Source organism: Meles meles, chromosome 21 (assembly GCF_922984935.1).
Source record: "Meles meles chromosome 21, mMelMel3.1 paternal haplotype, whole genome shotgun sequence".
Taxonomy (NCBI): Eukaryota; Metazoa; Chordata; class Mammalia; order Carnivora; family Mustelidae; genus Meles; species Meles meles.
In genome coordinates, this window is record NC_060086.1 from 19,597,371 (window position 1) to 19,625,310 (window position 27,940).

Below are 27,940 nucleotides of genomic sequence, written 5' to 3' on the forward strand. Positions count from 1 at the left end.
CCCCCAGAAATTCAGCTGCTGGGACCAAATCCTCGTTGTCCCAGGAAGTATCTAGCAAGGTTTCAGAAGCCATCAGGTACCCCATGTTATGCTGGAATATTTATTAAGTGGTTAAGTGAGTGTTATGATACCATTTCACAGATAAGGAAACCGAGGCAGAGAAAGTACACAACTTGTGTGCCTGGCTGGCTCAGTTGGTTAAACAACTGCTTTTTACTGGGTGTGGTGCAAAAACAATGAATACTGTTACACTGAAAAATTTTTAAAAAGTGAAAAAAAAAAAAACTGCTTTTGGCCTAGGTCATGATCCCGGAGTCCCAGGATTGAATCGTGCACGGGGCTCCCAGCTCCACAGGGAGTTTGCTTCTCCCTCTGACCTCCCTGCTTCTCATACTTTCTCTCTCTAATGAATAAACAAAATCTTTAAAAAAAAAAGTCGTGTGAAGTTTTGAGTGAGAGCGAGGGAGAGAGCAAGCATGCATGAGCAAGGGTGAGGGGCAGAGGGAGAGGGATAAGCAGATTCCTTACTGAGCAGGGAGCCCATCCCAGGGTCCTGGAGTCATGACCCGAGCTGAAGGCAGACCTTTAACCAACTGAGCCACCCAGATGCCCTCTACCCTTTTTTTTACATCTCTTTTCTTCCCACTATGTGGAATTTGGTAAGCTACATGGTTCTGGCTGTTAGGATTCTATGATTCTAAGATTCTATGACTTGTGAGACTGGATGCTAAGGTTCAAGGAAATTTGGACATTATAGTGTTCTAGAACTTCAAGATTCTAAACCTTGGCACTTCAATAAACCAGGTTCCCCTGGTCTGTGGTAATTACTGCAAGCCTGGAGATGCAGGCACTACCCTATAAGCCCCTCTGTGGCATCTTCCTGGTCCCACCCTTACACATCAGCTGCAGGATGCAATCTGGGCGCCCCCCGACGGTCAAGCTATTGAGTCTGGAGACCTTGGTGGGTGGGAACCAATGGGATAGTCAGGGTGCCCTGTACTACAGGGCAATGGGCTGGGGCAAAGGCGGGAATCAGGAGAAGGCGGGGAGTTCCAGGTCCCGCCCCAGAGCCAACTTCCTGGTCTGCACACATCCTGGGTGAACGAGAGCAGCAGAGGACCCCAGAGCCATGGGGTGCACTCGCGACGCCATCCTGGATGCACTGGAGAACCTGACTGCAGACGAGTTCAAGAAGTTCAAGCTGAAGCTACTTTCAGTGCCCCTTCGCGAAGGCTATGGGCGCATCCCACGGGGGACACTGATGTCCATGGATGCCATTGACCTCACAGACAAGCTCGTCTCTTCCTATCTGGAAGAGTACAGCGCAGAGCTCACCATAATTGTGCTGCGTGAGATTGGCATGCAGGAGACAGCAGAGGACCTGCGGATCAAGTGCAAAGGTGAGCACGCCCCCTACACACTCTGCAGGGGCCCAGACGGCTGGGCCACCTCCTATACCCCCTCACTGCACCAGCCCCCACCCCAACACTTGCCCCTCGGGCTCTTTCACTTCCTGTTCCTCCTACCCTCTAAAATTACAAAAGCTTCTCCTGCTGGGAAGGGAGGTTTCCTGTGCTTGGCCCTGAACTTGGCTTCCAGACCAAGGGGCCCCTAACCCCAGAGAGACCAAAGATATGTTAAGACGGGAAGAAGGACCACTTGACTAATTTTCTTATAGGCCCCGCTCCAGGGCCTGCTGGGATCCAGGATCACCAGACTGGAACCAAGCCAGGTGAGGCCTCCACTCCCAACCTCTCAGCCACACCCCATCACACCCCATCAGCCTGAAACACAGCAGCTGTGTCCCACAGCCAGGAACAAAGGGAGCAAGTCTGGGCCCACCCTGCCCACCCACCTACACACTCCTTGGGCCACCCATTTGTGGGAGGGCGGCTGGCAGGAGGGAAAGAGAAACAAAGTTCTACTCATCCCACTGTATCTGTAGTGTGGGTGGGCTGCCCACCTTGAGCCCCACCCCTTTTGTTAGAGCAATTTCTGAAGCAAGCAGTGCTGGGACAGAGGCCCGTACCCACCCTGGGGAACTGGGGAACTGGCTCAGCGGCTCTCTGTTCTGCCCACAGCACTGCACTTTGTGGACCAGCACCGGGCAGCCCTCATCGCGCGCGTCACAGACGTGGAAGGGGTGCTGGACGCCCTGTACGGGAAGGTCCTGTCAGACGCGCAGTACGAGGCCGTGCGGGCGGAGTCCACCAACACAATGAAGATGAGGAAGCTCTTCAGCTTTGCTCCAGCCTGGGACAAGACCTGCAAAGATCTGCTCCTTCAGACCCTGAGGAACATCCACCCCTACCTGGTGGCAGACCTGGAGAAAAGCTGAGGTGTCTCCCGCAGCAGCAGCCCCACACAGAAGCCGGGACGGTTCCAGTATACTCACCCAAATCTTGACTTTTTTATATACAATATATGAAAAGCCAGCTTGTACTTGTGTGTTTTTCCTACTTCAAGCCTGGAAGCACAGGCAGAGCTAAGCTACAGAGGTAAAGAGTGCAGAGGCCGAACAAAGCTCTACTTTCACTGCCTGTTCCCAGGGCAGCAGGTTCCCCACTTTACCCTCACGGTCACCCCAGGCTGGCCCCTCTCATTTACCATCTGGCAGCTCCTCCAGTGCCACCCAAGTTGGCCCTGGGGCCAAGGTCTAAAACATATGTGCAAACATATGTGCAAAGGGTCTGGAACTAACAGGCCAACTTTGTCAGGTATTTGACAACAGAGGGGTCTACGTGGCTTCGCTTTCACTTTTTCCTTAGGAAAAAAAAATTGTAAAATTAGAACACTTTTCAGAGGGAGAGACAGAGTATCCTCTAAATAAAGAAGAGGACAAGAAATCAAGTATCCTCCTAGGGTTTCTTCTGGCCCCAACACAGCCTTGGGCAAGCCTCACCACTCCCTCTGCGCCCTGCCACCCACCTGGAGGGTGTTATAGGTTATACTTTACCCACAAAACAGACTATTCTAGGATCCATTTATTCTCTTGGTTGAATTTTTGCCTTGAGGGATATAGATTTTTCTCCAGAACAGCACTTAAGGAGCCTTTGCAAAGGCTGCTGGGGAGCCAGGATCCTAGGATTACATCCTCCCTACCCTTTGCACCCAAAAGTCTACCTGGCTTTGAAGCAAGATAGGGTTTGGTAGGCAAAGCAACGGGCAGGCATACCAGCCCAGTGTCCTAGTCTTAGGGGGTCAGATCATCAGACACAGAGGATTCAGGTAAGCAGGTACATGAGTGGTTCTGTGCTACTCACAATGACACCCAGTTCACAATGAACAAAGCTGTGTGTACTCCCTCACCCAGAGGACACAAAAACTAGAAATGTCATGTTTATGCTTCCCATACACTCCCTTAGGGGTGTACGCACAATACTGTGAGTCCGTAAAAAATTTCCCTATCCTCATCTATTGGATCACCTGAGCAACAGGAGAAAACAGGTAATTTGCTACAAGAGAAAGCATCAAGGTAAGACAAGGTCACCCACTTATCACATGGGAGTAACTGCTCCTAATGCTACTTGGGATTCCAGGAGGAAAGCAGAGCTTTCCAAAAGCAGCAATCAGCCCTACCAGTTTCCTGTAGGCTCATCAGTTTTTTGTTGGCTCAGTGGGTTAGGCCGCTGCCTTCAGCTCAGGTCATGATCTCAGGATCCTGGGATCGAGTCCCACATCGGGCTCTCCGCTCAGCGGAGAGCCTGCTTCCCTTCCTCTCTCTCTGCCTGCCTCTCTTGTGATTTCTCTCTGTCAAATAAATAAATAAAATCTTTAAAAAAAAAAAAAAAGACACACTTTAAAGTTTTGGGGGTTTGTGGAGTTTTTTTGTTTGTTTTGGACAGACAGAGATCACAAGTAGGCAGAGAGGCAGGCAGAGAGGGGGAAGCAGGCTGCCTCCTGAGCAGAGAGCCTGATGCGGGGTTCCATCCCAGGACCCTGGGATCATGACCTGAGCCGAAGGCAGAGGCTTTAGCCCACTGAGCCACCCAGGCGTCCCTCATCATTTCTTTTAAGGTTTTATTTATTTGAGAGCATGAGCACACATGGGCAGGGCAGAGAGAAGCAGGCTCCCCACTGAGCAGGGAGCCCAATGCCGGACTGGATCCCAGGACCCTGGCCCCATGACCCCTGCGCCAAAGGCAGACACTTAACCAACTGAGCCACCAAGGCGCCCCAGGCTCACTGTTCTTTAGCCAGCCACCCCACAAAATAAATGCTCACGCTCTCATTCCATACTTAACACTGAAATGTTGTTCTTTTATCACTCATATGCTCTGCAAGGACCTTGCCATATCCAAACTGGTCTTCCTTTCACCATTCCTGTATCTTGACATGGTATCACCTTAACTAACAAACAATACATCCTAACATGTAACAAAGCACAGACTTAGTCTTGGGGATGCTAGCTCTTCCACCTGACTTCTAAGACTAACATCCAGGCGTGCCTGGCTGGCTCAGTCAGTGGAGTGTGTGGTTCCTGATCTTGGGGTTTGAGTTCAAGCCCCATGCTGGGCATGAAGCTTCCTAAAAAGAAAGAAAAAGCAGACTAACATTCAAGACTAATGTTGCCTATGCTAGCTCTTCCAACTTACACGCAACCACCTTCTTTCAACTTCACTGCTGCCACCTGGCTTACACCTAATGTCTCACCCACAACAGGTTCTCCACCTCTAGTCTACCTTTAAGGGCTGGAGTGACCAAAACTGATAGGACAGCCTTACTTCTAACATTAGGACACCTCAACTCTTTCAGCCCAACCTTTAAGACTCCATCCAACCTGTCTTCCTTTAACATATCCCATGATTCCAGCAATATTTGCTCACACTCCATTCCCTAAAATGTGCTGGTCCCTTAACTCTGGACACCTTGAAACCTGTCCTAGAGTGCCTTATAGGCATGCCTTTATCTGGGTTCCTGTGGTATATCCCAGGATTGCTGTGGTAAAGCAAATCTTTTTTGGTCTTTTACATAGGACTGAGCCCTAATAAAAGGGCAGCTTTTCAATCTCTTAAGTGTCTTGCATGCAAAAAGTAATAAATGGGGGCTCCAGGGTGACTCAGTGGGTTAAAGCCTCTGCCTTCGGCTCAGGTCATGATCTCAGGTCCTGGGTTCGAGCCCCGCATTGGGCTCTCTGCTCAGCAGGGAGCCTGCTTCCCCCCTCTACCTGTCTCTCTGCCTACTTGTGATCTGTCAAATAAATAAAATCTTTTTAAAGAAAGGAACAAATTGTGATCATTTTAAAAAAGGAACAAATGGTGATCATTTAAAGAAAGGAACAAATGTATCTCCAGTGTCTCAACAATTTAAAAACTCCACATTAAGGGGCCCCTGGGTGACACAGACAGTTAAGCCTACCTTCAGGTCCTGGGAGAGAGGCCCGCTTCAGACAGGAGCCTGCTTCTCCTCCCTCTGCTTGTGCTCTCTTGCTCTCAAATAAATAAAATCTCTAAAAAATAAGACTTCACATAAAACTGATGATTCTCAGATGATGAGGCCTTAGCTAACACTTTCTTGCCAAGTTAACCTTAAAAGAGCAGTTACAGGACACCTGGGTGGCTCAATCAGTAAAGTGTCTGCCTTCAGCTCGAGTCATGATCCCAGGGTCCTGGGATTGAGTCCCTAAGTAGGCTCCTTGCTCTCTCTGCCTGCTGTTCGCCCTTCTTATGCTGACAAATCAAATCTTAAAAAAAAAAAGTCAGTTACAAAAACCAATGCAGTCCTGAAGCAAAAGAAATGGCTCTCTCTGCTTTCGACTCAGGTCATGATCCCAGGGTCTCGGGATCGAGCCCCATGTCGGGCTCTCTCCTCAGCAGGGAGCCTGCTTCCCTCCTCTCTCTCTCTGCCTACTTGTGATCTCTCTGTCAAATAAATAAATAAAAATCTTTTAAAAAAAAAAAAGAAATGGCTCTAATAAACTGTTCCCTAGGTTAAAATATGGGGGGGCCTTTTTCCCTTGAGGAGATGATTGGGGGAAGGGGAGAAGCATGGGAGAACTGAATTTCCTTTTTGTAGTATTTCTTTCATTTTTTAAAGACAGCACAACCAGGACAGAGACAGCAAGAAAGAGAACCTGAAGCAGACTCCACAGTACACACAAAGCCTGACACAGGGCTCAGCTGGGGGCTCCATCCTAGATCACCTGAGCATAAAGCAAGAGCCAAACGCTTAACCAACTAGTTACACCACCCAAGGTACCCCAGGAGAACTGAATTCTACCAAAGTCTTTAAGCACAGCACAACATAGTGGTCAAAGATAGTTCTACACCCAAAGGATATCAACTCAAATCCCTGCTTTACTTACATCAGTTAAGAGCCTTAAGGCCAGTTTGTGCCTCAGCATCTCCATCTATAAAGTAGGGATAACAGCAACTGGTCCATAACTAGTACACTTTAGTCCAAATATCTCCACTAGGATGTTTTTGTTCTTGAGCTCCCCAATGACTTAACATAAATAACACTGGAATCAAATTTTTCTCTCATCAAATTTTTCTCTCATCTCCAAGCATCGTAAGACTGAAAAAAGAACAAGAACAGCGGTACCTGGCTGGCTCAGCTGGTGGAAAATGTGCCTCTTGATCTCAGGGTTTTAAGTTTGAGCTCCATATTGGGTATAATTAAAGATCTTATTTAAAAAGGGGGGGGATGGCTCAGTGCCTCAGTTGGTTAAGCATCTGCCTTCCACTCAGGTCAGGATCCCAGGATCCTAGGATGGAATCCCACTTTAGGCTCCTTGCTCCAGCCTCCTTCTCTCCCTCTACCTACCACTCCCCTTGCTTGTGCATGCTCTCGTTCTGACAAATAAAAATCTTTTTTTTTTTTTTAAGATTTATTTATTTATTTGACAGAGAGAAATCACAAGAGAGGCAGGCAGAGAGAGAGGAAGGGAAGCAGGCTCTCTGCTGAGCAGAGAGCCTGATGTGGGACTCGATCCCAGGACCCTGAAATCATGACCTGAGCTGAAGGCAGCAGCTTAACCCACTGAGCCACCCAGGCTCCCCCTGACAAATAAAAATCTTAAAAAAAAAAAAAAAATAGTATTACTGACCCCCTTGCAAATTTGAATATGCCCTACCCAGTACCATGCCTGTTATTCTATCACCAGAAAAGATTTTATTTATTTATTTGACAGACAGAGATCACAGGTAGGCAGAGAGGCAGACAGAGAGAGGAAGGGAAGCAGGCTCCGTGCGGAGCAGAGCCTGATGCGGGGCTCGAACCCAGGACCCTGGGATCATGACCTGAGCCGAAGGCAGAGGCATTAACCCACTGAGCCACCCAGGCGCCCCACCAGAAAAGAATTTTTAAAAAGAACAAGAACCAAGGAGCCACTTCTCTGCCTGCTGCTCCCCCTGCTGTGCCCCCCCAACTCTGACAAATGATATCTTTTAAGATTTTATTTATTGGGGCACCTGGGTGACTCAGTCCTTAAGCATCTGTCTTCACCCTCAGATCATGATCCTGGGGTACTGGGATCAAGCCCCACATTGGGCTCCCTGCTCAGTGGGAAGCCTGCTTCTCCTCCCACTCCCCCTGGTTGTGTTCCCTGTGTCAATTACAAAAAAAAATCTTTAAAAAAATTTTTTTACTTGAGAGAGGAGGAGCAGTGGGGAGGGGCAGGAGAGCAGCAGGCTCCCTCTGCCAAATAGGAAGCCCAACGTAGGGCTTGATCCCAGGACCCAGAGATCCTGAGCTGAAGGCAAACGCTTAACCCACTGAGCCACCCAGGTGCCCCATAGATCTTTCTAAAAAAATAAAAAAGGGGGGAAAAAGAACAAGAGCTAATGCTGGCTAAGCCTGTGCTAATTAGAACAAAAATCTGTAAGCAGGACCCAACCTTTCATAAAGTGACATTTAGCTTAACTCCTAACTAGCACCATTTATATAGAAAGTTTTACAGAGCCAAGCTCTTCACAGGAAAGGTACAGGGAAACAGCAGAAAAGGAATCTCTGCGAAAGTTAGAAGGTATGGATCTTAGCATATAGTTGAAGGAGCAACATGAACACGGCCAGAGAACATGTCCCACCTGGATCTACACAGTGAGTCAGAATCCAGATGTTAACAAAATTCCCAAATGATTCATGTGTTCAACTTAAGACACACTGCTGGAGGGGATCTGGCTCCACCATCTGTCTGAGGTTTGCAGAGGCCTTTCCCTATCAGGATGTGCATGTGCTTTTTTTACTCAGGGAGACAGTAAAGAGAATAGGCCAGCCTTCTCTCCAACTCTGGGGAAAAAAAAAAAAAATACACAGAAACCCTCACTCCTTTAAGGGGTGGCAGTTGAACCCTAGGGTCACAGGCAGTGAAAGCTACAGGGTATTATTGGTGTAGCTGTGCAACACTGCCACCCTGAGGCACGCGTGCAGAATGCTACCTGGAAGGCTTGGCTCCTGTTCTCTTCCCCTTTCCTTTCCCATCCCACTCACCCTTATTAAAAATTAACCAGCTAATTTGGGTCCCACTGCAGGACAAAGAATCCAAAACCCTTAACCCAAGGATAGTCTCAGCTCCTCTCCTGCCTTTACTTGTCACACGAGTGGCTCTCAACTCTTCTGTTAAAGGAGCCCTTCTCTCTGGGGTCCCTACGTGACACACTCAGTTGGGCATCAGTGTCTTCGAACTCTGATTTTGGCTCAGGTCTGTCAGGGTCATGGTCTCCATTCTCTGAGCAGGCTGCTAAGATTCCATCTCCCTCTGCTCTCCCCCCAAACTTGCACACACTCTAAATAAAAAAAAAAAGTTTAAAAAGCCCTTCTCTCTGGCACTACAGCCCCAAAATTTAGGGACAAAAGCCACTGTCCAACAGCAAAAAGCACTATCAGCAAGGAGCACTGTTTCCAGACCCAAACTCCTGCTCGTAAGTACTTTCCTCATCTATTCCTGCTTCAGTACCAGGAATTTTAAGATTGAACACCCTCCAAAACCTTTTCAAGGGGTGCCTGGGTGGCTCAGTTGTTAGGCGTCTGCCTTTGGCTCAGGTCATGATCCTAGCACCCTGGGATCCAGCCCTGCATCAGGCTCCCTGCTCAGCAGGAAGCCTGCTTTCCCTCTTACTCACACCCTGCTCGTGTTCTGCTCTTGCTGTCAAATTTTAAAAAAAGCCTGGGTGGCTCAGTGGGTTAAGCCGCTGCCTTCGGCTCAGGTCATGATCTCAGGGTCCTGGGATCGAGTCCCGCATCGGGCTCTCTGCTCAGCAGGGAGCCTGCTTCCCTCTCTCTCTCTCTGCCTGCCTCTCTATCTACTTGTGATGTCTCTCTGTCAAATAAATAAATAAAAATCTTTAAAAAAAAAAAAAAAAAAAAAAAAAAAAAGCTTTTCTAACTACTAACACCAGGAGTTTTAGGTCCCAATAATTTCTACAAGCCCAGAAAGTCCAATGTGTTGGCTCACATCCACCTGACTTAACTACTTTGGCTTTTATGTATCAGCACCATGAAGACTGCATTTCAGGGGCCCCTGGGGTGGCTCAGTGGTTTAAGCCGCTGCCTTCGGCTCAGGTCATGATCTCAGGGTCCTGGGATCGAGTCCCACATCGGGCTCTCTGCTCCGCGGGGAGCCTGCTTCCTCCTCTCTCTCTGCCTACTTGTGATCTCTCTGTCAAATAAATAAAACCTTTTAAAAAAAAAAAAAAGCCTCTGCCTTCGGCTCAGGTCATGATCTCAGGGTCCTCTGTGATCCAGCAGGGAGCCCTGCTCAGTAGGTAGCCTACTTCCCTCTCTCTCCCTGCCTCTCTGCCTATTTGTAATCTCTGTCAAATAAATAAAATCTTTTAAGAATTTCACAGAGGTGAAACAACTTATAACAAATTTAATAAATACGGCGCCTGGGTGGCTCAGTTGGTTAAGCGACTGCCCTCAGCTCAGGTCATTATCCTGGAGTCCCAGAGAGTAGAGTCCCACCATCAGGCTCTTGCTCAGCAGGAAGTCTGCTTCTCCTTTGGCTTCTCCCTCTGTCCCTCCCCCTTCTCATGCTCACTTTCTCTCTCAAAGTCTTGTAATTCTTCCTCTAAGTCTAAAATTATTTCAAGATACTAAGTTAAAAATGAGAAGGACACCTGAGCTGGCTCAACGAGAAGAGCATGTGACTCCCGATGCATGGGGACTCAAGCCCCCCACTGGGTGTAGAGATTACTTAAAAATAAAATTTTAAGGAGAGCCTGGGTCGCTCAGTGGATTAAAGCCTCTGCCTTCAGCTCAGGTCATGATCTCAGGGTCCTGGGATCGAGCCCCACATCAGGTTCTCTGCTCAGCAGCGAGCCTGCTTCCCCCTTTCTCTCTGCCTGCCTCTCTGCTTGTGATCTCTGTCAAATAAATAAAATCTTTTTTTTTTTTTTTTTTTTTTTTAAAGATTTTATTTATTTATTTGACAGGCAGAGATCACAAGTAAGCAGAGAAGCAGGCAGAGAGAGAGGAGGAAGCAGGCTCCCTGCCGAGCAGAAAGCCCGACGCGGGGCTCGATCCCAGGATCCTGGGATCATGATCTGAGCCGAAGGCAGAGGCTTAACCCACTGAGCCACCCAGGGCTCAGTCACTAAGGGTCTGCCTTCAACTCAGGTCATGATCCCAGGGCCCTGAGATGGAGCTTCGCATTACGCTCCCTGCTCAGCAGGAAGCCTGCTTCTCCCTCTCCCACTCCCCCCTCCTTATATTTCCTCTCTCACTCTATGTCAAATAAAATCTTTAAAAAATAATAAACAAAATAAAATAATAAAGATTAGAGGAAACAGGCTAAGTACTGAGGGCTCAAAGGAAGTTCTGAAAAAAATGGGCAGGAATGGTTGCTGATGGATTCCCCCAGCTAATACTTGTGTAGGTTCTCTTGCATACTAGGTGGAAACGAGATCTGGTGACCAGATCCATAGCAGATCACCAAGGAACAAGAGAATCCAGTGGACTGTGAAGAAATACACAGAAATAAAGATGTATTGTCTCATGGGGTCTGGACCCTAGCCAAGAACTAAATCAAAGGAGGCAGCAAACAGACCTGCAGCAGAGGTCTACAGACCTCTCTCCAACCACCACCAAACTCCTTCCTCTCTTCTTTAGCCTGCTGATCTCAATCCGAAATTGTTAAGACACCTAGTGCTTTCAAGACAGGAGGCTGTTTTCAATACTTCAGTAAGATTAATGTATTCGTTAGAAAACAAAGGACTAAAAATCTAAAATGCTCACCAGTGAGAGAAAACAGGACCAGCTACTGCTTATCCCTGGCCAGGCTATTTTTACAAGGCAACCCAACAAACAGAAAGGGTCCAAATTCCAAAAGCGCACAGGTCTCGTATTTTTCACCAATGTGCTTGAGACCAGAACAAGCTGCTCAGAACCAAACCAACCAACTCCCTCTGCTGGTATTTCCACCTTCATCCACTGTCCTGGAAAAGCCCCCAGACCAATTCACCCGTTAGTCAGACATCTGACCCTACTTCCTTTCTCTGCTGGGGGGGGGGGGGGGGGGGAGTATGTCTGCTCCCCCCCCCCGCCTACTTGTGATCTGTCAGATAAATAAATAAAATCTTTTTTTTAAAAAAAAAGCAAGGCCAATCACTAAGCCCTTTCAAGGATGTTAAAACTGTAATACTAACAGTCCCAAGTCAGTAATCAAATTCACAAGGAGTTCCAACCTCCTTCACCCCCTGCAGCAGGGATCCAGGAACCACAACTGAACCCTAACACTAGAACTCTATTAGGTGAAACAGAAACAAACTTCTCAGAGATATCATGTCATTCAAACCAATCATTTAAGCAAAGAGATCAAAGAAACAGCAGATCAAAGAAATCAGTGGGTTAAAGCCTCTGCCTTCAGGTCATGATCCCAGGGTCCTGGGATGGAGCCCTGCGCATGGGGCTCCCTGCTCAGCGGGGAGCCAGCTTCCCCTTTCTGCCTGCCTCTCTGCCTACTTGTGATTTCTGTCAAATAAAACCTTAAAGAAAAAAAAAAGCAACAGTAAAGGCAGCCTGATCACACCAAAAAGAACTGCCACATCCTTGGCTCTAAATGAGGGCTTCTCACATGTACCAAATTCAACAGCCAAACCAAAGGATTGCTTGGAAGAACTTCAGCCATTCTCAATCTACTCTTGGTTACTAAGCACCCTTACTCAGTAGGGAGAGTAAAGTAACTACTACTTTTTACAAGGCAATCCCTTCCCTGCCTTGTCACCAGATTTGAAGCATCCTTCTCTATGGAACACCTTCAACACACTTGACAACCTTCAACAGAGAGGAAAGCACCTCCCAAAGAAGAGTCCCAGGAACTCCACAAGCTAGGCTTCTAACAGGTAAAGCAAGTCTTCGAAACTCAAGACTTGACAGCTGGGGGGAAAAAAAAGATTTTGGGAGTCAGGAAAGCCATATGGTAAAGCAGAGGGGAAATGTATAAGGTTTTAACTCATTAGCCCTACCCTTTATCTCCAACACCCTCCTAAAATCTCAAAATATTGTGACTTCGGCCCTAAGTCTAGGCAGGATAGGAAGCAACACACTGTCTCCTTATAGCTCCTACCCAAGCCCCACCTTAAGGAAAATGGGCAGAGGAGCACTCACCTTGAACTACAAGGAGCTACCTACCTCTACCTTCCTTTCTCAGCTAACCTTCTCTCTTCTTACCATCAACTCACTCCCAACCCTCTTCCCTCAAACTTAGCAACCTCTTTAAGACCTAAGCAAATGATAGTCATAACCAAGGCTTTGAGAACGCTGTTTCGCATTTGCTGTGGACACAACCATAAAAAACATCTTCCCACTACGTCTTCTGCTACTTTGCTAGAATTCAGCCTATTGGGAACATTTAATCAACTGTTCTACTTCCATTGCCTAGATCAGCACTGTCCAGTATAAACTTAACACAAGCCATATGTGATTTGGTCGTAATTTCTGATTCTCATCTGACCATACACAGCTAGTATACTGAACAGTGCATGCCTAGATCTCTACTCTTGCAGATGTCCTTTGCTAAATCCTTCTGTATTGCTAACAACCATGCAACTTGTAATATTACAGATTTAGTAGAGGCAGGCTGGCTTCAGTTTACATGATCATCTCTGGAAATGGAACCTTACTTTATGTTCCTATTATACAGGAGCAACAGTGACAACTGTGTATTGATCAAGATCTTTTTAAAAGGGTTATTTTCAAGATTATGATTCTGACTTTGGAGGAACTATGGTGATTGGCAGCGACTGGCAGCGGAAGGAATCACATGTAAAAACTCCTCAAATAAAAATTTATTGGCTTTAGGGGCACCTGGGTGGCTCAGTGAGTTGGGCCTCTGCCTTAGTCTCGGGTCATGATCTCGGGGTCCTGGGATCGAGCCCCACATCGGGCTCTCTGCTTAGCAGGGTGCCTGCTTCCTCCTCTCTCTCAGCCTCTCTGCCTACTTGTGATCTCTGTCTGTCAAATAAATAATCTTCAAAAAAAAATTACTGGCTTTAAATTAAAAAAAAAAAAGACCTAAGCAAATGAAGGTTTTGGGATAGCATTTTGTCCCCTTTAAGAACAGTGATCTCAGAACCAAATGCTAAGAAATGAAAATTCCTAAGACTAGGCCTCAACCTTGGCTCTACCATCTTCTGATTCTGAGAGCCAAATAACCCACGCACTCCATCTCCTGCCTCTCCTGACTCCTGAGGCCATAGAACCTCTGCCATGAAATAGGTACACACTCCACCCCAAAGGTCCCAAAGATCCAATTTGGCTAGCTATGTGCTGGCTAATCTGAAAACTGTCAATCTGAATACTGCCCCCAAAGTCAAGCTCATTTATTTGAGTCACACCCTCAGAAAACTGTCAAGAGCCAAAAACCTTAAAAAGGGTAAATCAAACTGACAGAGTAGTAAGCTAAGACCAGCATGTAAATAAATGCAGTAAAAGACAGACTCGCACATAGCTGAACATATGGGGCCAGTCATGACACCGCATGTTCTTCACTTACCCCATTCACACATGCAATTTTTGCCATTAGAGAAAGTTTTAGTCTCTACTTTCAAAGATGCCACTTGACTTTTTCTCCCCTGGACCAAGTATCAAACACTTTATTCCAGTTCCTGCTAAGCAGGAACAAATTATTCCAGTTCCTGCTAGGCAGGACCATCTGAAAGAAAAAAACTCCCCACATTCCTGACCCAGATATCAATCCTCCAGTGGAGTGAAGAGGGGGAAGAGGAAAAAAATTTAACTAAAACGATGGTTTTTAATGGGAACCAGAGGTACGGTTACAATTACATAGTCCGACACAAAAAACCCGTGGGTGATCAGGAGTTGGAAGGTTACAAAATAATGAGGGTAACACTGGGTACAAGAAGAAAAGCTGTTGCAGAACCTCAGGAGCCAAGCTAATACGGCCTCTCCCTGCGATCCTGTCTGTGCTCACCCCTGCAAGAAAGAGTATCTATTAGGTCTGAGTTGCCAACCTCTCCATCCACCCAGCCCCCAAAATCCCATCTTTCCCTGCTAACCCGCTCCCAAGAAAGGTCTCACCTTTACAAGTAAAGAATGTAAAGGTACATCTACAGATTAGTTCCCCAAGGTAATTCTCTCATCCTCCCTCCGTACCCCACTTTGGTTTAACAACTTTCCAGTCAAGCCCTCATTTAATTTAGAGTCTTACCTGGAGTCCATCTTGCCAGGGCCAAAGCCACCTCTGTCCCCACCACCCCGGCCCCCTCGGAAGCCCCCACGGTCCCCGCCTCGGCCTCTGTAGCCGCCCCGATCATAGCCTCCTCTTCCACCACGACGATCATCTCCATAGTTACCCCCTAGGACAAAAGAAATATGATAGACCACATGCCCCCCAAATCCTTCCTACATTTCCTGTAACCTCCCTGCTTAAAGTTAAGGGCTTTCTGGGGCACCTGGGTGGCTCAGCCAGTTAAAAGCATCTGACTTTTGGTGTTAGCTCAGGTCAGGCAAGGTTGTGGAACTGAGCCTTGCTTCAAGCTCCACACTGAGCATAGACACTAAGCGTTAAGTTGGCTTGCTTCCCCTACCCCCCACCTATAATAAAATCTTCATAGGGGTGGGGAGGCTCTATGATCCCAACTCCTCATTATCAGCTCTGTCCCTTCTTACCCATATGAGAGCCTCCTGGTCCCCCTCCTGGGCCATCTGGTTTAGGGGCCTTACACTGGTTGCATTCATTCCTCCAGGAGAAGTTCATGTTCTCACATATACTGAGAAAAAGACAGAAAATTAATTTGGAAGGGTGGAAGTAAGCAAGACCAAGAATTAGGAAAAGAGTCCAGTGACCTTAGAGAGAACAGTGAAGAAACGGGCCTCAAAAAGGCAAAAAAGGCTTCTCAGAAGCAGAACCAGGAACAAAAACTACAGATTACTGAACCCAGTCCAGTATCTTTCCCACTGTAACAACCTTAATTAGGTAAGCTCTCAGCCAAATCCATCCCCCTCGCTGTGACCTTGACATTTGTCTAGATAACATCCCAATTCTAATATCAAATGGCACACATTTACAGGACTAAGAAAATAAAGTTTCACTCACGGATTAGGACACTTCCAGTCACCAGCTCGCTGCTGGCCGCCGCCACCACCACCTCCACTAGGGAATCCTCCCCGGCCACCGCCACCACTGCCACCACCTCCGTAGCCTCCACGGCCCATAGGTCCTAGTGAAGACAGAAATATGGATCTGCTCCCCTTCCAAGTTTGATTAGCCTAGCCTCCTTTCCCTCTCCTTACTCTACCCATCACCTCTTTACACCAGCAGCAAGAAGCAGCTCCTCACCTCCTCGCCCTCGGCCTCCACGACCATTGCCACCGCCCCGATTGAAGTCTGCTCGCCGAGTAGCGAATGAGACCTTGATAGGATTCCCAGAGAATTCTTTACCTAATGAAGTAAAGATATTTAAAAAATAAAAGAGACCTTTTATTAAGATTTGTGGATCCAAAAGCAAGTTTAGTATAATCCAAGACTCTACACCTTCCTGTAAAGATTTACAATCAGATGACATAAACCAAAGACAACAGTTTACCCTTGAACATGGGTTAGAACTTACATACAGAGTTGTTTCAATACAGCACAGTACATTATATGAATTTTCTCTTTATACCTGTCTTAAGTTCAATATTCAATACACAAAGTATGTGTTTATCAACTAATTACTAAGGCTTCCAGTCAAAAGGAGGCAAATGATTTGAGTTTTGGTTAAGTCAAGTTATATACAGATATGTTAACTGCACAGGGGTCGGGCAGCCCTAAACCTGTAGTGTATATACACTAAAAGAGCAGAGAAGAAAGTGTTGGGAGACATAAAAGAACTTTCAAAATGTTAACCTGGTTCCCAAGGCTAGTTGCCCTATTCCACCCACCCCCCCACCAGCCTCCTCATACATACCATCAAACCAGTCAATAGCTGCTTTAGCAGATGGTGGGTCATCAAACGACACTGTTGCCTCTCCCTTCAGCTTGCCCGTTTCCCTGTCTGTGTACAGATTAATCATGGGCTGTCCTGTTTTCTTATTTGTCTGAAAAAAGCAACATGAGATAACATGAGTCTTAGATGATAGGACAACCCACCTTCCACCTTCATTCTCAAGAACCTGAGGTTTATCATAACCATATTTCAGCTCCTCTCTTCCCAGTTACTGTTTCCTATCTCACATGTAACTTGAATTAAAGTCATTACAACAATCTCTCACTTTATGTTTACCAATAAAACTACAAAGTTTAGGGCACTCCTTTTTTTTAAATCAAGTACGCCTTTCTGTGTGAAGTGTGCTTTTATGGCAACATCTAATATTCTTTCCTCAACAAGTTGAGAGGACAACAATTAAGACTTTTATTTTTACTAATGTATGAGATCTAAAAGCCTGCAGAACTGACAGAAAAGCACCCACTATGTTCTACAGTACCTTAATAATACCAATCTGCTTGAAGTAATCAGCCACAGACTCAATTGTAACATTTTCACCCAAGCCCTGCACGAAGATGGTGTTGTTGTCTGAATTATCCTGTTCTGCTTGAAAAACAAAAAACAAAAACAAAAACAAAATGTGAATTTGAAGAAAATCAGCAAAGGTAAAACAAGTCAGTGACTCTTAACCCAACTTTAACACTGGGTATTAAACTTTCAAAGAAAAAAATTCTGAAGAAACCAATCTGATTTAAGGTAAGACAAGTAAGGAAAAAAAAAATCCACCTCCCTTCTATTATTTGAGCACCTGTATGCTAAGCCATTTCACAAATTTAAATTTAATTTTTAACTATCCCTTGAAATGTGTTAATATCCATAGAAGAAACCCAGGGCTCAGGTCACTGCAATATCACACACTAAGTACACCAGTGTCGATTTTCAAAAGAAGACCCGAGAGAAGAAACCTTTTTTACACTAAAATCCAACACACAACCAAGAGAGACTAAATCTTTCCCTTTATGGGTCTTTTGCATTTACTAGTTTGGTCATGATCCACATTTTTAAAATCCACTGCTTTAAATCAGCAGTACCAGAACATGATCTACACGCAAATATATCACCATCTCCTTGGACTTTTTAGAAATGCAGACTATCAGGATCCTCCCAGACCTACTAAGTTGCTGGGGAAAGAAACCACTGAAGAGATACTTTGGATAGTCATTTAAAGATCACTACTGATTATGACTAGACCTAAACTCCCTTCCCTTCATTTTCCTTCTTCTCTACCCGTTTCTTTTTAAGATTTTATCCATTCACTCTGAACACACGCAAGGAGAGGAGCAGGCAGAGGGCAAGGGAGCAGCAGACTCCCAGATGAGCAAAGAGCTTAACCCTGGGTTCTATCCCAGGACTCCAGAATCATGACATAAGCTAAAGGCAGATGCTTAACCGACTGGGCCACCCAGGCGCCCCTCTTTTTTAAAGATTTTATGTGTTTATTTGACAGAGACAGTGCACACAAATGGGGCGTGGCAGGAAGAGGCGGAGGGAGAAGCAGACTCTCCCCACCCCACCGAAGAGCAAGGAGCCCAACGTGGGGCTGACGCCACAACCCTGGATCATGACCTGAGCAGAAGGCAGTTTAACAACTGAGCCACCTAGGCACCCCTCTACCCCTGCTCTTTTTCAGATTTCTGAAGTGTCAAAGAACAGCCCAGAAAAGTCCCAATACCACATTAGCTATTCTTTCATGCCAGCTACGGACTCACCAGAGTCATGACGTGATCCTTGGTCCCGAGGGCCTTAAGTGACATGAAAAAAAAAAACAAACAAGGAAAGAGAAGCTGTTAGTCAACAGGGAGAGAAAGACAAGGAGAAAAATTAACACCAATTCAAACTCTTGCAAAATTATCAGGTAAGTGCTCATAGCCTCATCCAAACCCTGTCCTGGGTTGCCTACCCAGAGAAAATCCTAGACAGGGCTGGGGAAGACACAGGCCCCTTTTCTTAAGATCTGTATGTAACTTGAATCCCCACAGGAACAACTCCACACTTGAGAAAATTCTGCCTCCCCCAGCTCAGGCTGGGAAATGTCCTCAGCACAGACTGGGGGCGTCAGGAGGGAGACCCATTGCAGTTAACAAAACCAACTCATAGCTTGGCCCTATTCTCTCACCCCAGAGAGAAATGGGCTCACCACCAGCAATGTGATATGCATCCATCCAGTTTCTCCAAACTTTAACACCAAAGACACTTATCCCTTGTGAACAATTTTTAGTTTCATTTTTACAAACCATTCTTAAAACCGTGTTGTTTCCCAACCACATGAAAATAAAAAAACATACATAATAACTATTGTATTTTTAAAGCATGTCCCAGGGAACAGACCAGAAATCTTATTTCCATAATGCAGCCTCTATTTTTTTTCCAGAGACCATCTTTGACCAAAGTTTATCTGAATCCACCATATATAGTGTACCCACACTCAATTGACACCTAAATCATGAACCCAAGCCTTTGGCTTTAAATGTTGAGACAAATCAAGAAACCTTTTTGTTAGTTAACCAAACCAGAAAAGTTCCAGCTTACTGGGAGACTTCTCAAATTTGCCATTTTTCCATGAATTCAGTTTGTGCTGTTAAGACCTGGTTATTTCCCATGAGCCACACATGCTCCCAAACCTTTCTTGTAGTATAGTAGTCCACACCTTCCTTCCCAGAGCTAGTTTCTATTCGCCCGTCTTAGTTGAGTTTAAGCACATATATGTAGAATTGCATTGACACCATTCAGCATTTAATATATAATAAATATATACCAACTTCACCATCCTCAGGGCAGGACAGCATTTCACATCCCCCTTCCAGAATTAAAACATTAGGAGGTTGTTACACACACACACACACACACACACTAACCTTGGACACACTGATCAAAAGGATCCTAAAGCCAAGTTGGCACCATGTGTTCCAGCACACACTCTCCAGTTTTTCCTAATAGTGGTCACTAAGTGCCAGGGGTGGCAACACTCCTGTCAGAGGCCTACTGAACACCTCTTTTTAACCTGGGTCAAACCAATTTGGCACCAGATGACTGCTGAGTCTTACCCCGCCTGCCTCCAGGTTTAGCACACATCTGGCAGCAGGTGGCATTCTACCCCACCCCTTTCTGGAGGTGGTTCTGGACACTTCAAAACCTTTGACACTTAAAACACGCTAAGACATCTGCAAATGAACAATCAGACAAAGCATTGCTGGGAGTTGGGAATTTTGGAAACTCTGTTCACTTACCACCAAATTTATTGAAGCCACCACGGTCACTTCCGCTGGAGAAGACAAGTTAGAAGAAAGGACATGAAGCTTCCAACGGCTACAAAAGGGCGTTTTTTTTTTTGTTTGTTTTTAACATTCCCCAAACATGGGTAGGTGTTTTGGGAAAAAGATACAAGTGGCTACTAAAATACATTCCCCTTCCTGACCACCCCTGGTCTGACCTTTGAGCATGTCACACACACGTGTGCAATTTCTCAGACACAGTTTTTAAGGATTTTGCTTTTAAAAGGTTATGTATCTATTTCCTCTGGAAAAAAAAAAATGACCCATTTTCCTTGGTTGTTCTTCCGACGTGGCAGATGTTTATTCCTCTTGTCGCGAGTGGTTGACAACCCAGTAGTTGGTTTAAAAACCCTACCCCAATTCACCCAGAAGACATTTCACACCAGGCTGGGGTAGCCCTGAACACGTTTTTGTGGTTTTTGCTTTGAAAGCAGCAAGCAGACCCAACCCCATTCCATAAAAAGTCAAAACCAAAGGCAATGTCCCCTCCCTTAAAGCAAGACAAACTTAGCTAAGCCCTATCCTAACTACTGAGCTGTTTTTGATCTCCCCCCACCCCCGGGGTCACCCCTTCTACACTGCGAGAAGAGCGGAGTATTTTGCAATGTCACCTTTCATACCTGTGGCACATAAAATGCAGAGCAAGTTAACAGTCACATAACAGTTGTTTTTCTTTTTAAAGTTTTGCATTAAACACACGCACACAACAGAGTTTTCCTTATTTTTGTATGGTTTTTGAGATTGCCCCCACCCACCTCTGAATACTTACCATATACAACCTCATTTAAAAAACCTACTTTTTCCCAAAAAGGAGTTAACACACTGATATTCCCCCCCTTTTCAAAGGGAGACACAGGAGGGTCCTTCCAATCATATTTACCAACAGATTTGACCAATGCTTTAACATCAAATCTAAGGTTTTACTTCAAAATCAACTACAGCGGGAAGGGGAAGAAAGAGAAGGTCCAGCTGGACAAGTAACCAGGGGAGGGGGGACAGTGGAGCAAATAAATCAGATACCACTGTCAAGCGTTATTTTGTCAAAAGGTCTGCACACTTCAGACAGCCCCATAAACCGAGTCACACACAAAATCATTACTGCCAGTCAAAATTACTGCAAATCAAGCTCATGGATTCAAATGACTACAGAATACGGGAAGAGTAGCCAACTCCTGGAAGCTGAAGTCATCAGGTTAAGCATTAACAACTCCTTTAGAGGACACATGGGAATACATTTAACAAGTTTCCCTATTACCAGGAGTGGGATCATCGGTTTCCTTTGCAGAAAAAGTAGACTTTACTTCCATGTTTCTTGCCTAGGATATCAATGACTCCCAATCCATATACGCTTTTGTACTTTTTCCCTTTTCTTTGGATATACAAGTGTCAGTACTCAAATCTCTATTCAGAGGTGTGGGTGATACGAGTTCAGGCTCCCAAATTCTCTCCAAAAAATGGGGATGTACAAAGAAACCACCAATGCCCCCAACTCCAAACCCTCACAGATCCCTAGAATAAAACTAACCATGCACTAAGAAACTGAGCTTCAAGGGAGATTCATGCAACCCTCCACACTCCCCACTGATGTTACTCCCTAGCTCACAAGAACACCTACCCCATGCCGCCTCTGCCTCCACGGCCACCTCCACGACCTCTGGGTTCATAGCCACCGCTGCTACGGTTGTAACCACCGCCACCGCCCCGGCCGCGGCCCCCACGGTCCTGCTGGCCTCCCCCGTAGCCACCGCCACCACCACTCTGGTCCTGATTGCCATAACCGCCGCCACCACTCATGGAGGACTGATCTTGGCCGTAGTTACCTGTCAGGAGAGAAAGGATTCTTTAAAGAAAAAAATGTACATTGCCATTAAACACTGCCAAAAGATATAAGACAATGAAAATAAAGCCAGATGAGAAACAAGAAAGCAAAATTTTTAAGAACCTTTTAGGGCAAGGGGCCAAGCAGTGTATATAAATCTCTACAGAAAATAGAGATGAGACAAAGCTGAAGACCCCTCACCTCCACCACCCCCTCCGCCACCACCTCCACTGCTACTGTTGTACTGGTTCTGCTGTCCATAGCCTTGAGGGGGATTATAGGAGCTTTGCTGCTGTCCATAGCCTTGCTGCTGTCCACTATAGCCAGACTGCTGGCCATAGCCCCCACTCTGGGGCTGCCCGTAGCCGCTGCTCTGAGAACCACTACCATAACTAAGGAAAAAGAAAAAAAAAAACAGAATCATAATGCCAGCAGGTCTAAAACTTCATGTTTGGCACATCCCGTCTCTGTACCCAACCCCCATTTCAAAGATTCCTACCCCCTCCCCTGACAATTACTCCTAATTGCTCCTGATGCGGACACACCACTCCGTATCAATTCAGCCCTAACCACATTCCAAGCCTTCCCCTCAAAATTTCTTACCTTCCCGAGGTGCTGCTAGGAGCTGGCTGCTGGCCATAGCCAGGATAAGAGGACTGTTGCCCATAAGATGACTGAGAACTCTGGCTACTGCCATAGCCACCAGTTGAGCCATATCCCTGGGGAGCTGACTGAGTGCCATAGCCTGCTACGAGGAAAAGAAAAGTCACAAAAACTATGAGAAAAGCCAGAGAAAAGGCTGAAGAAAACATATACATCCTAATGCTCCCCGAACTTGAAAAGTCAGCCTTTTAAAAGCTGCTTGGAAATCTTTTATATCTTGGTCGAAGATGCCCTTCCCCTTCCACCCTAAGGCTAATACTAACTTATTAATATTAATTAGTGCCATTCTCATCCCACCTATCCCAAAGCCAGACTTCAGGACCACTACTAATCATAACCCAATAAAGTCCTATTCATTAACATTTTAACCTGCTTATAGATGTGTAGTACAAACAGGACAATCCACATTATTTACATATCGGGATCTCAGGGCAAATTCTACCCCTTGTGTATCATCACGATATACAGTAGTCTAAATTCAAACATCATAATGAAAATCACCCTGTCCCTGTATGAAAAGCCTAAAACTCTCCCTTCAGGGAATACTCTCCCCCACACTTGATTGCGAAGGGAAATGGAGAAAAGGAGAGCATAAACCAAAAGATTAAAAAGTCAAAAATAAAAGGAACCAGAATTACAAACCAATTAAGTGTTTGTCTGGAAAGATTCAGACTCCACAAACTTTTAAGGGTAACAGACTAATAGGAGAGAAAGAAAGTTTCAACATTTCAGCACTGCTTAAAATTAAGAAAAGCTACATTCAAAAAGAACAGGAAGAGGCGGGGTAGCCCACTAAAAAAGACTCACTGTTCTGGGTCTGTCCATAAGAAGAACCATAGCTGCTCTGGCCATAGCCTGAAGTGTCTGACTGGCCGTAACCACTGTAACTCTGCTGTCCATAGGGCTGACTGCTCTGCTGGGAATAGCCCTGCCCAGGCTGGGTGGGGTAGGCCCCATAGCTAGAAAAAAAAAACAACGGTTCAATCAGGAAAAGATACCTTAGTCACCCCTTGCCACTCTACAAACTGGAAACCCTGAAATGACACTCACCTTTGGGTTGCTTGTTGGGTATAGTCTGCAAAAAAAAAACACAATTACATTACTTTCAGCCATCCCTGATAGTCGAATAGAATTAAATTTCTTAACTCAAGCCCTGGGGCCTGGAAATAATATCAAGTATGTTGCAAGAAAGGCAAAAATTTCCTCCTGAGAGGAAGGACAAGCTGGCAGGTCATAATCAAGTTTTCTCACAGTGAACCAAACTTTTACAGACCAATAAGTCTTACCACTGGGGTAAAAAACAATGGAATCTTGTTAGAAAACTGTTAATTTTCTGAAAATTTAACTCATGTCAGGAACTCCACAAATCTACACATATTTTATTTTCTTGCCCACTCTGTAGGAAGGTATCACCAACAGTCAAGCTAATGTCACAAACTTACTTAGGTGGGACATTTTACTGCAAGCTGGAGGAAGCAATCATGTCGATGTGGCCTCCACTCTCTCAACCAAGGCGTTAAGAATACGTACGTCTCAAATGAGGCCATTCTTCACCCTCTGCCCCATCTTGGAGAATGGCAAACTGGGCTTTTAGTGCAAAGCCAACCAAGAGAATTCTCTTGAACCCAAATGACAGGGATCATCAAACAGTTCGCCTTGGAAGGCCAGTCAACTGGTACTCAAGTTCCGAGCCCATATCTCCAAATGATTCCGCTTTCTCGTCTACCCTGCCTTCCCCGGGGCTGTGGGGAGTCTCGGCAAAGCTAAGGTAGCGCAAGCGCTTTTAAATCGCCCTACTGAAGCCCCAACAACCAGATCAAACCATCTCCTCAGTACAGGAAACGAAGCGCTTCCCCCGCAGGAAAGGGCCAAGGACCAAGAGAGGGTGTGGCCTCGGGCGGCCGTTCCTTTCGGTTCCCACCTCAGAAAGCGGAAATTTAGGCGGCAAAACCCTCGGGACCAGTCCCAAGTCCGTTAGACGACCCCCAAGGGCTCCCCCAAACCGTTAAGCGGGCGCACGGCCCTGACCCCGAGCCCCCGCCCCCGGCCGCGTGGCAACCAAGGCGGGAACCAGGCGGTCCCGCCCCTTCCCGAGGGACCCCGGAGGCGAGGCCCACACCGGACGCGCGCAGCGGAGTCCCCGGCGGAGGGTATCGCGACAAAAAGCAGGACTAACACGAGGCGGGAGGGGGTTCGCGCCGCGAGAAAGGGGGGAGGGGCCAGCAGAGCGCGTGCGCGCACCGAGTGCCCGGATGCAGCACTGCGACAAAGCGGGCCCGAGCTCGCGGCTGGGAACGAGGGGAAAAATGGCTTCGGGACCGAGGATTTCCATCTGTGTCTCACGTTTCCAATCACCCACAAGCATTCCTCTCAAATCTTATCTCAACTAAAGGGACTGCGAAGGCAAGATCCCCCCTACCCCGCGCAAGGCGCCAGAGGAGCGAAACAAAATGGCGACACGGGCCTCCCCCTTCCACCTCTCTCGCTGCTTCCCGCCAGTGGTGCGAGAAGACCCTACAGGCGATCGCCGCCCAGGACCCACCGAAAAACAAAAGCCCAGCTCAGAGGAAACAAAGCCCCAGGCTGGCACGCCACCGCCGCCTCGCGCCCTTACATACCGTTTGAGGCCATGTCCGCGCACGCGCGCACAGACCGACAAGCAACAAGATTCCAACACCACAGAGCACCGACGCCTCGAGGACTGACCAACCCCGCCTCCTGCGTCGAGGTTTATGTACGCCTCCCGCCTACGTACCGCGGAGGAATGCACCAAATGTGGAAAGGAAGGGGGGATCATGGACGGATTCCTACAACTCTTCAGGGATTATGGAGGACCCTAACAGACAGAGGGGAAGCATACTAACTAACAACCTGCAGAGTAACACGTATAATCCTACTTTTTCTGGAAAATCACTCTGACTCGCCCTGCAGGATTACCCCACGATAGCCTCCACCCCTATAAAGGTATGGTACGGTCTGATTAGCCTCTGGGGGCGGAGCGAGGGGCCCTGGGCGTCTGCGGACGTAACTGTAGTCAAAGCCGGGAGTCGCGGGGCGGGAACCGAAATTCTTCTGACTGGCCCCTTTCACTGGGCCCCACTTTCACTCACGATGACAAGCTCCTGCGCCCCATTGCCCTTCCACTGCACCAGACGCTTGGTTCCTCCCGCTCCAGCCTCCCTTTCTGGCTCAAACGTTCCTTCCCCGACAGCACACACCCTTGCGTCTCGGTTTCCACTTCATCGTCCTTCGGGGTTGTGTTTCCTTAATCCCTACCAGGATTTGTGGATTGTGACGGTTGACCTAAAAGAAGACCTGGAGTTTACCCCGGATCTCTGAGTCTCAATCTGGTCCAGCACTTATCTCCCACCAAACCCTCTTGGCTTTGCTCTCGACTGGCGGTGGGACTGGAAAGCCCAGGCCTTCTGAACCTCAGCATTGAGATTTGATTAGGGGTCTCCCTTACTCCTTTTACTGATAAGGAGCTTTCTATTTTCCTAAAGCCCTGCCAAGTAACCAATGTGGAGATCCAGCAATGACTGATACTTATAGAGAGTTTTAAGTGCTTTCAAAATATACAATCAGGGGCGCCGGGCTGCCTTGGTCAGTGGAGCGTGTGACTTGACCTTGCGGTTATGAGTTCCAGCCCCATGTTGGGTGTAGAGATTACTTAAAAATAAAATCTTTAGGGGTGCCTAGCTGGCTCAGTGGTTAAGCATTGCACTCGTGGTTTCCACTCAGGTGGTGATCTCAGGGTGATGAGATCCAGCCCCACATTGTCTCCTTGCTCAGCCAGAGTCCACTTAAGGTTTCCTCTCCCTCTGCCCCTCTCTCCTGCTCCTGAGCCTGCTCATGTGCTCTCTCCCTCCCAAATAAATCTTTCAAAAAATAAAATTTTAAGGAAAAAAAGGATAACTGATTGCTTTCCCATCACCATCTTGTGAAAAGTAAAGGTATTTCCATTTTATAGACAAGAAACGTCAGACTAAGGCCAAGTGCAATCCAGATTATAGAATGATTGAGGGTTCAACCTGATTCCAGTCCAGGTCTGTGTAGCTGCAAAACACAGTTTTTGTTAGTTACATGAACGCTTTGCAGTGTTCTGAAGCCTGTTCACTCTTTATGAGAACAAGGACAAAAAATGAAATTCAAATTAACTTGCAACTTGCATCTAATCAGCCTGGCTTAGAGAAGGAAATTTTAAAGTATTAAATAAAACAAGACAAATGAAATTAATCCTGTTACACTTGCCAAGCAGATTTTCCTTCTCAAATTACCTTTGACCTGGGTTCCAGAACTTCCTTTGTAGGTTTGACAGTTTTTCCTAGAGAAACAATTGAGGACTATGCCCTAGGCCTGCCCACAACTTCTACTAAAATTCCTGATTGAGGGGCGCCTGGGTGGCTCAGTGGGTTAAGCCTCTTCCTTCGGCTCAGGTCATGGTCTCAGGGTCCTGGGATCAAGCCCCGAGTCGGGCTGTCTGCATGGCGGGGAGCCTGCTTCCCCCTCTCTCTCTGCCTACCTTTATGCCTACTTGTGATCTCTGTCTGTCCAAATAAATAAATAAAAATCTTTTAATAAAATAAAGTTTCTGATTTAGGCCCTGTTGGTTCTTGAACACTTTGTCACCTATCCCACTGGAAGGACAAGGGAGTGGACAAAGGGAGTAAGACAAAAGGAAGTCGATGAGTCATTACTTTATTCATTCAACAAATATTTACTAAGCACCTACAGTGTTCCAGACACTGTTCTGGGCACTGACGATGCATTAGTGTACAAAATAAGCAATTTAATGACATAACTAATATCTAATAATGATAATTTTATGTATATTATATATCTAACACATATTTATAATAGGGTAATACTATGAAAAGGCTTACTAACTAAACTATGATAAAGCTAAACTAACTATAAACTACTTACTAACTAAACACTGTTCTGAGTGCTTTGAGTGTAATTTAATCTTACTCTTCATAGTAAAATGTTGATGAGGATTACATTTTACAGATGAGCAAATAGACACATAAGGGTCCAAAGCCGTACCCAGAGCTATACAGAAGGGAGCAGAGCAAGGTTCCCACTAGCTAGCAGTTCCCGTTCTTTAACATCTATGCTTCAGCAAACACAGCTCAAGCCCTGCATAATATGTACCAAGCATGGGGCAGATTTGGAGAGAGGAGGATGAAAAAGATCCAATCCCTGAACCATAGGACCTTAGAGCCAGTGGGTGAAATGTGGGTGAGACCCACAGACCCCAGAGTGTACTTGAATCAAATGTGGTAAGTGCTATAACAAGGAGTAGAGAACTCTGGAAACTCTGCTGGGACAGCAAGTCATCCATCAGATGGGCAACCACAGAAGGGGAAAGAGAGTTGGTAACATTAAAGCCATGCCTTATAGGATAAGAAGGAGGCCACCAAACAGAGAGAAGAAAAGGTCTAACAGGTAGAAGGAAAGCCAAAGGCATGGGTGGGAGAGACCACCTATGGAGCAGAGCGGCAGGGAGTAACAGTCTGAAATTATGATCTCTCACGCCTCCTTAAAGTCTCCTTTCTTGACATCCCTGCTCACCTTTCCTACGGCACCTCTGTCATCTTCCCCTTTATTCTCTTCCTCTGTTCACCTGAAGACCCAAGGTGATAAATGGTGTGAAATGCAGCCTGCAGACAGGTTTTGTGTAGGCTACATGTTGTTTCTAATTTTTTTTAACTATTTACCAACACTAAAAGTAGAGCAAAAATCCAAACTTCTTGCTT

At 46.3% G+C, this 27,940-nt stretch overlaps 2 protein-coding genes and 1 non-coding gene across 8 annotated transcripts; 2 read left to right on the plus strand and 1 right to left on the minus strand.

The window, feature by feature from the left end:
• Nucleotides 1–1,075: 1,075 nt before the first annotated feature.
• On the plus strand, nucleotides 1,076–2,846 carry LOC123934214 (apoptosis-associated speck-like protein containing a CARD). 2 transcript variants are annotated; one of them, XM_045994250.1, is made up of 3 exons: nucleotides 1,078–1,400; nucleotides 1,679–1,732; nucleotides 2,082–2,846. In XM_045994250.1, the coding sequence occupies exons 1-3, from the start codon at nucleotides 1,130–1,132 to the stop codon at nucleotides 2,336–2,338; spliced, it is 582 nt and encodes a 193-aa protein (XP_045850206.1). In that variant the 5' UTR covers nucleotides 1,078–1,129; the 3' UTR covers nucleotides 2,339–2,846. The 2 variants fall into 2 exon arrangements, with proteins under 2 accessions (XP_045850207.1, XP_045850206.1); XM_045994251.1 differs by lacking the exon at nucleotides 1,679–1,732 and having other exon boundaries at nucleotides 1,076–1,400.
• A 9,827-nt stretch (nucleotides 2,847–12,673) lies between these two features.
• LOC123934281 lies at nucleotides 12,674–12,792 on the plus strand. The gene has a single exon (XR_006816764.1). It is a non-coding gene; the product is annotated as a small nucleolar RNA SNORA32 (small nucleolar RNA).
• A 1,379-nt stretch (nucleotides 12,793–14,171) lies between these two features.
• On the minus strand, nucleotides 14,172–24,882 carry FUS (FUS RNA binding protein). Of its 5 annotated transcripts, none has more exons than XM_045993699.1 (15): nucleotides 24,800–24,882; nucleotides 23,232–23,256; nucleotides 22,989–23,140; nucleotides 22,122–22,266; nucleotides 21,720–21,910; nucleotides 21,315–21,519; nucleotides 19,655–19,689; nucleotides 18,137–18,169; nucleotides 16,867–16,973; nucleotides 16,350–16,479; nucleotides 15,740–15,841; nucleotides 15,497–15,620; nucleotides 15,070–15,170; nucleotides 14,609–14,756; nucleotides 14,172–14,373 (listed from the first exon to the last, which is right to left on the minus strand). In XM_045993699.1, exons 1-15 carry the CDS (start codon nucleotides 24,810–24,812, stop codon nucleotides 14,334–14,336), a joined length of 1,551 nt encoding a protein of 516 aa, XP_045849655.1. In that variant the 5' UTR covers nucleotides 24,813–24,882; the 3' UTR covers nucleotides 14,172–14,333. The 5 variants fall into 5 exon arrangements, with proteins under 5 accessions (XP_045849655.1, XP_045849658.1, XP_045849657.1 ...); XM_045993702.1 differs by having other exon boundaries at nucleotides 16,867–16,970; nucleotides 22,122–22,263; nucleotides 24,800–24,827; XM_045993701.1 differs by having other exon boundaries at nucleotides 22,122–22,263; nucleotides 24,800–24,827.
• Nucleotides 24,883–27,940: the final 3,058 nt, after the last annotated feature.

Excerpts from the sequence above, each read along its gene's own strand:
- LOC123934214 (XM_045994250.1), top strand. The coding sequence starts at position 1,130 with ATGGGGTGCACTCGCGACGCCATCCTGGATGCACTGGAGAACCTGACT. Across the intron at positions 1,401-1,678 it reads CCTGCGGATCAAGTGCAAAG|GCCCCGCTCCAGGGCCTGCT; the intron begins GTGAGCACGCCC and ends ATTTTCTTATAG. Across the intron at positions 1,733-2,081 it reads CCAGACTGGAACCAAGCCAG|CACTGCACTTTGTGGACCAG; the intron begins GTGAGGCCTCCA and ends TTCTGCCCACAG.
- FUS (XM_045993699.1), bottom strand. Across the intron at positions 23,141-23,231 it reads ACCCAACAAGCAACCCAAAG|CTATGGGGCCTACCCCACCC; the intron begins GTGAGTGTCATT and ends TTTTTTTTCTAG. Across the intron at positions 16,480-16,866 it reads AGCAGATTGGTATTATTAAG|ACAAATAAGAAAACAGGACA; the intron begins GTACTGTAGAAC and ends TGCTTTTTTCAG.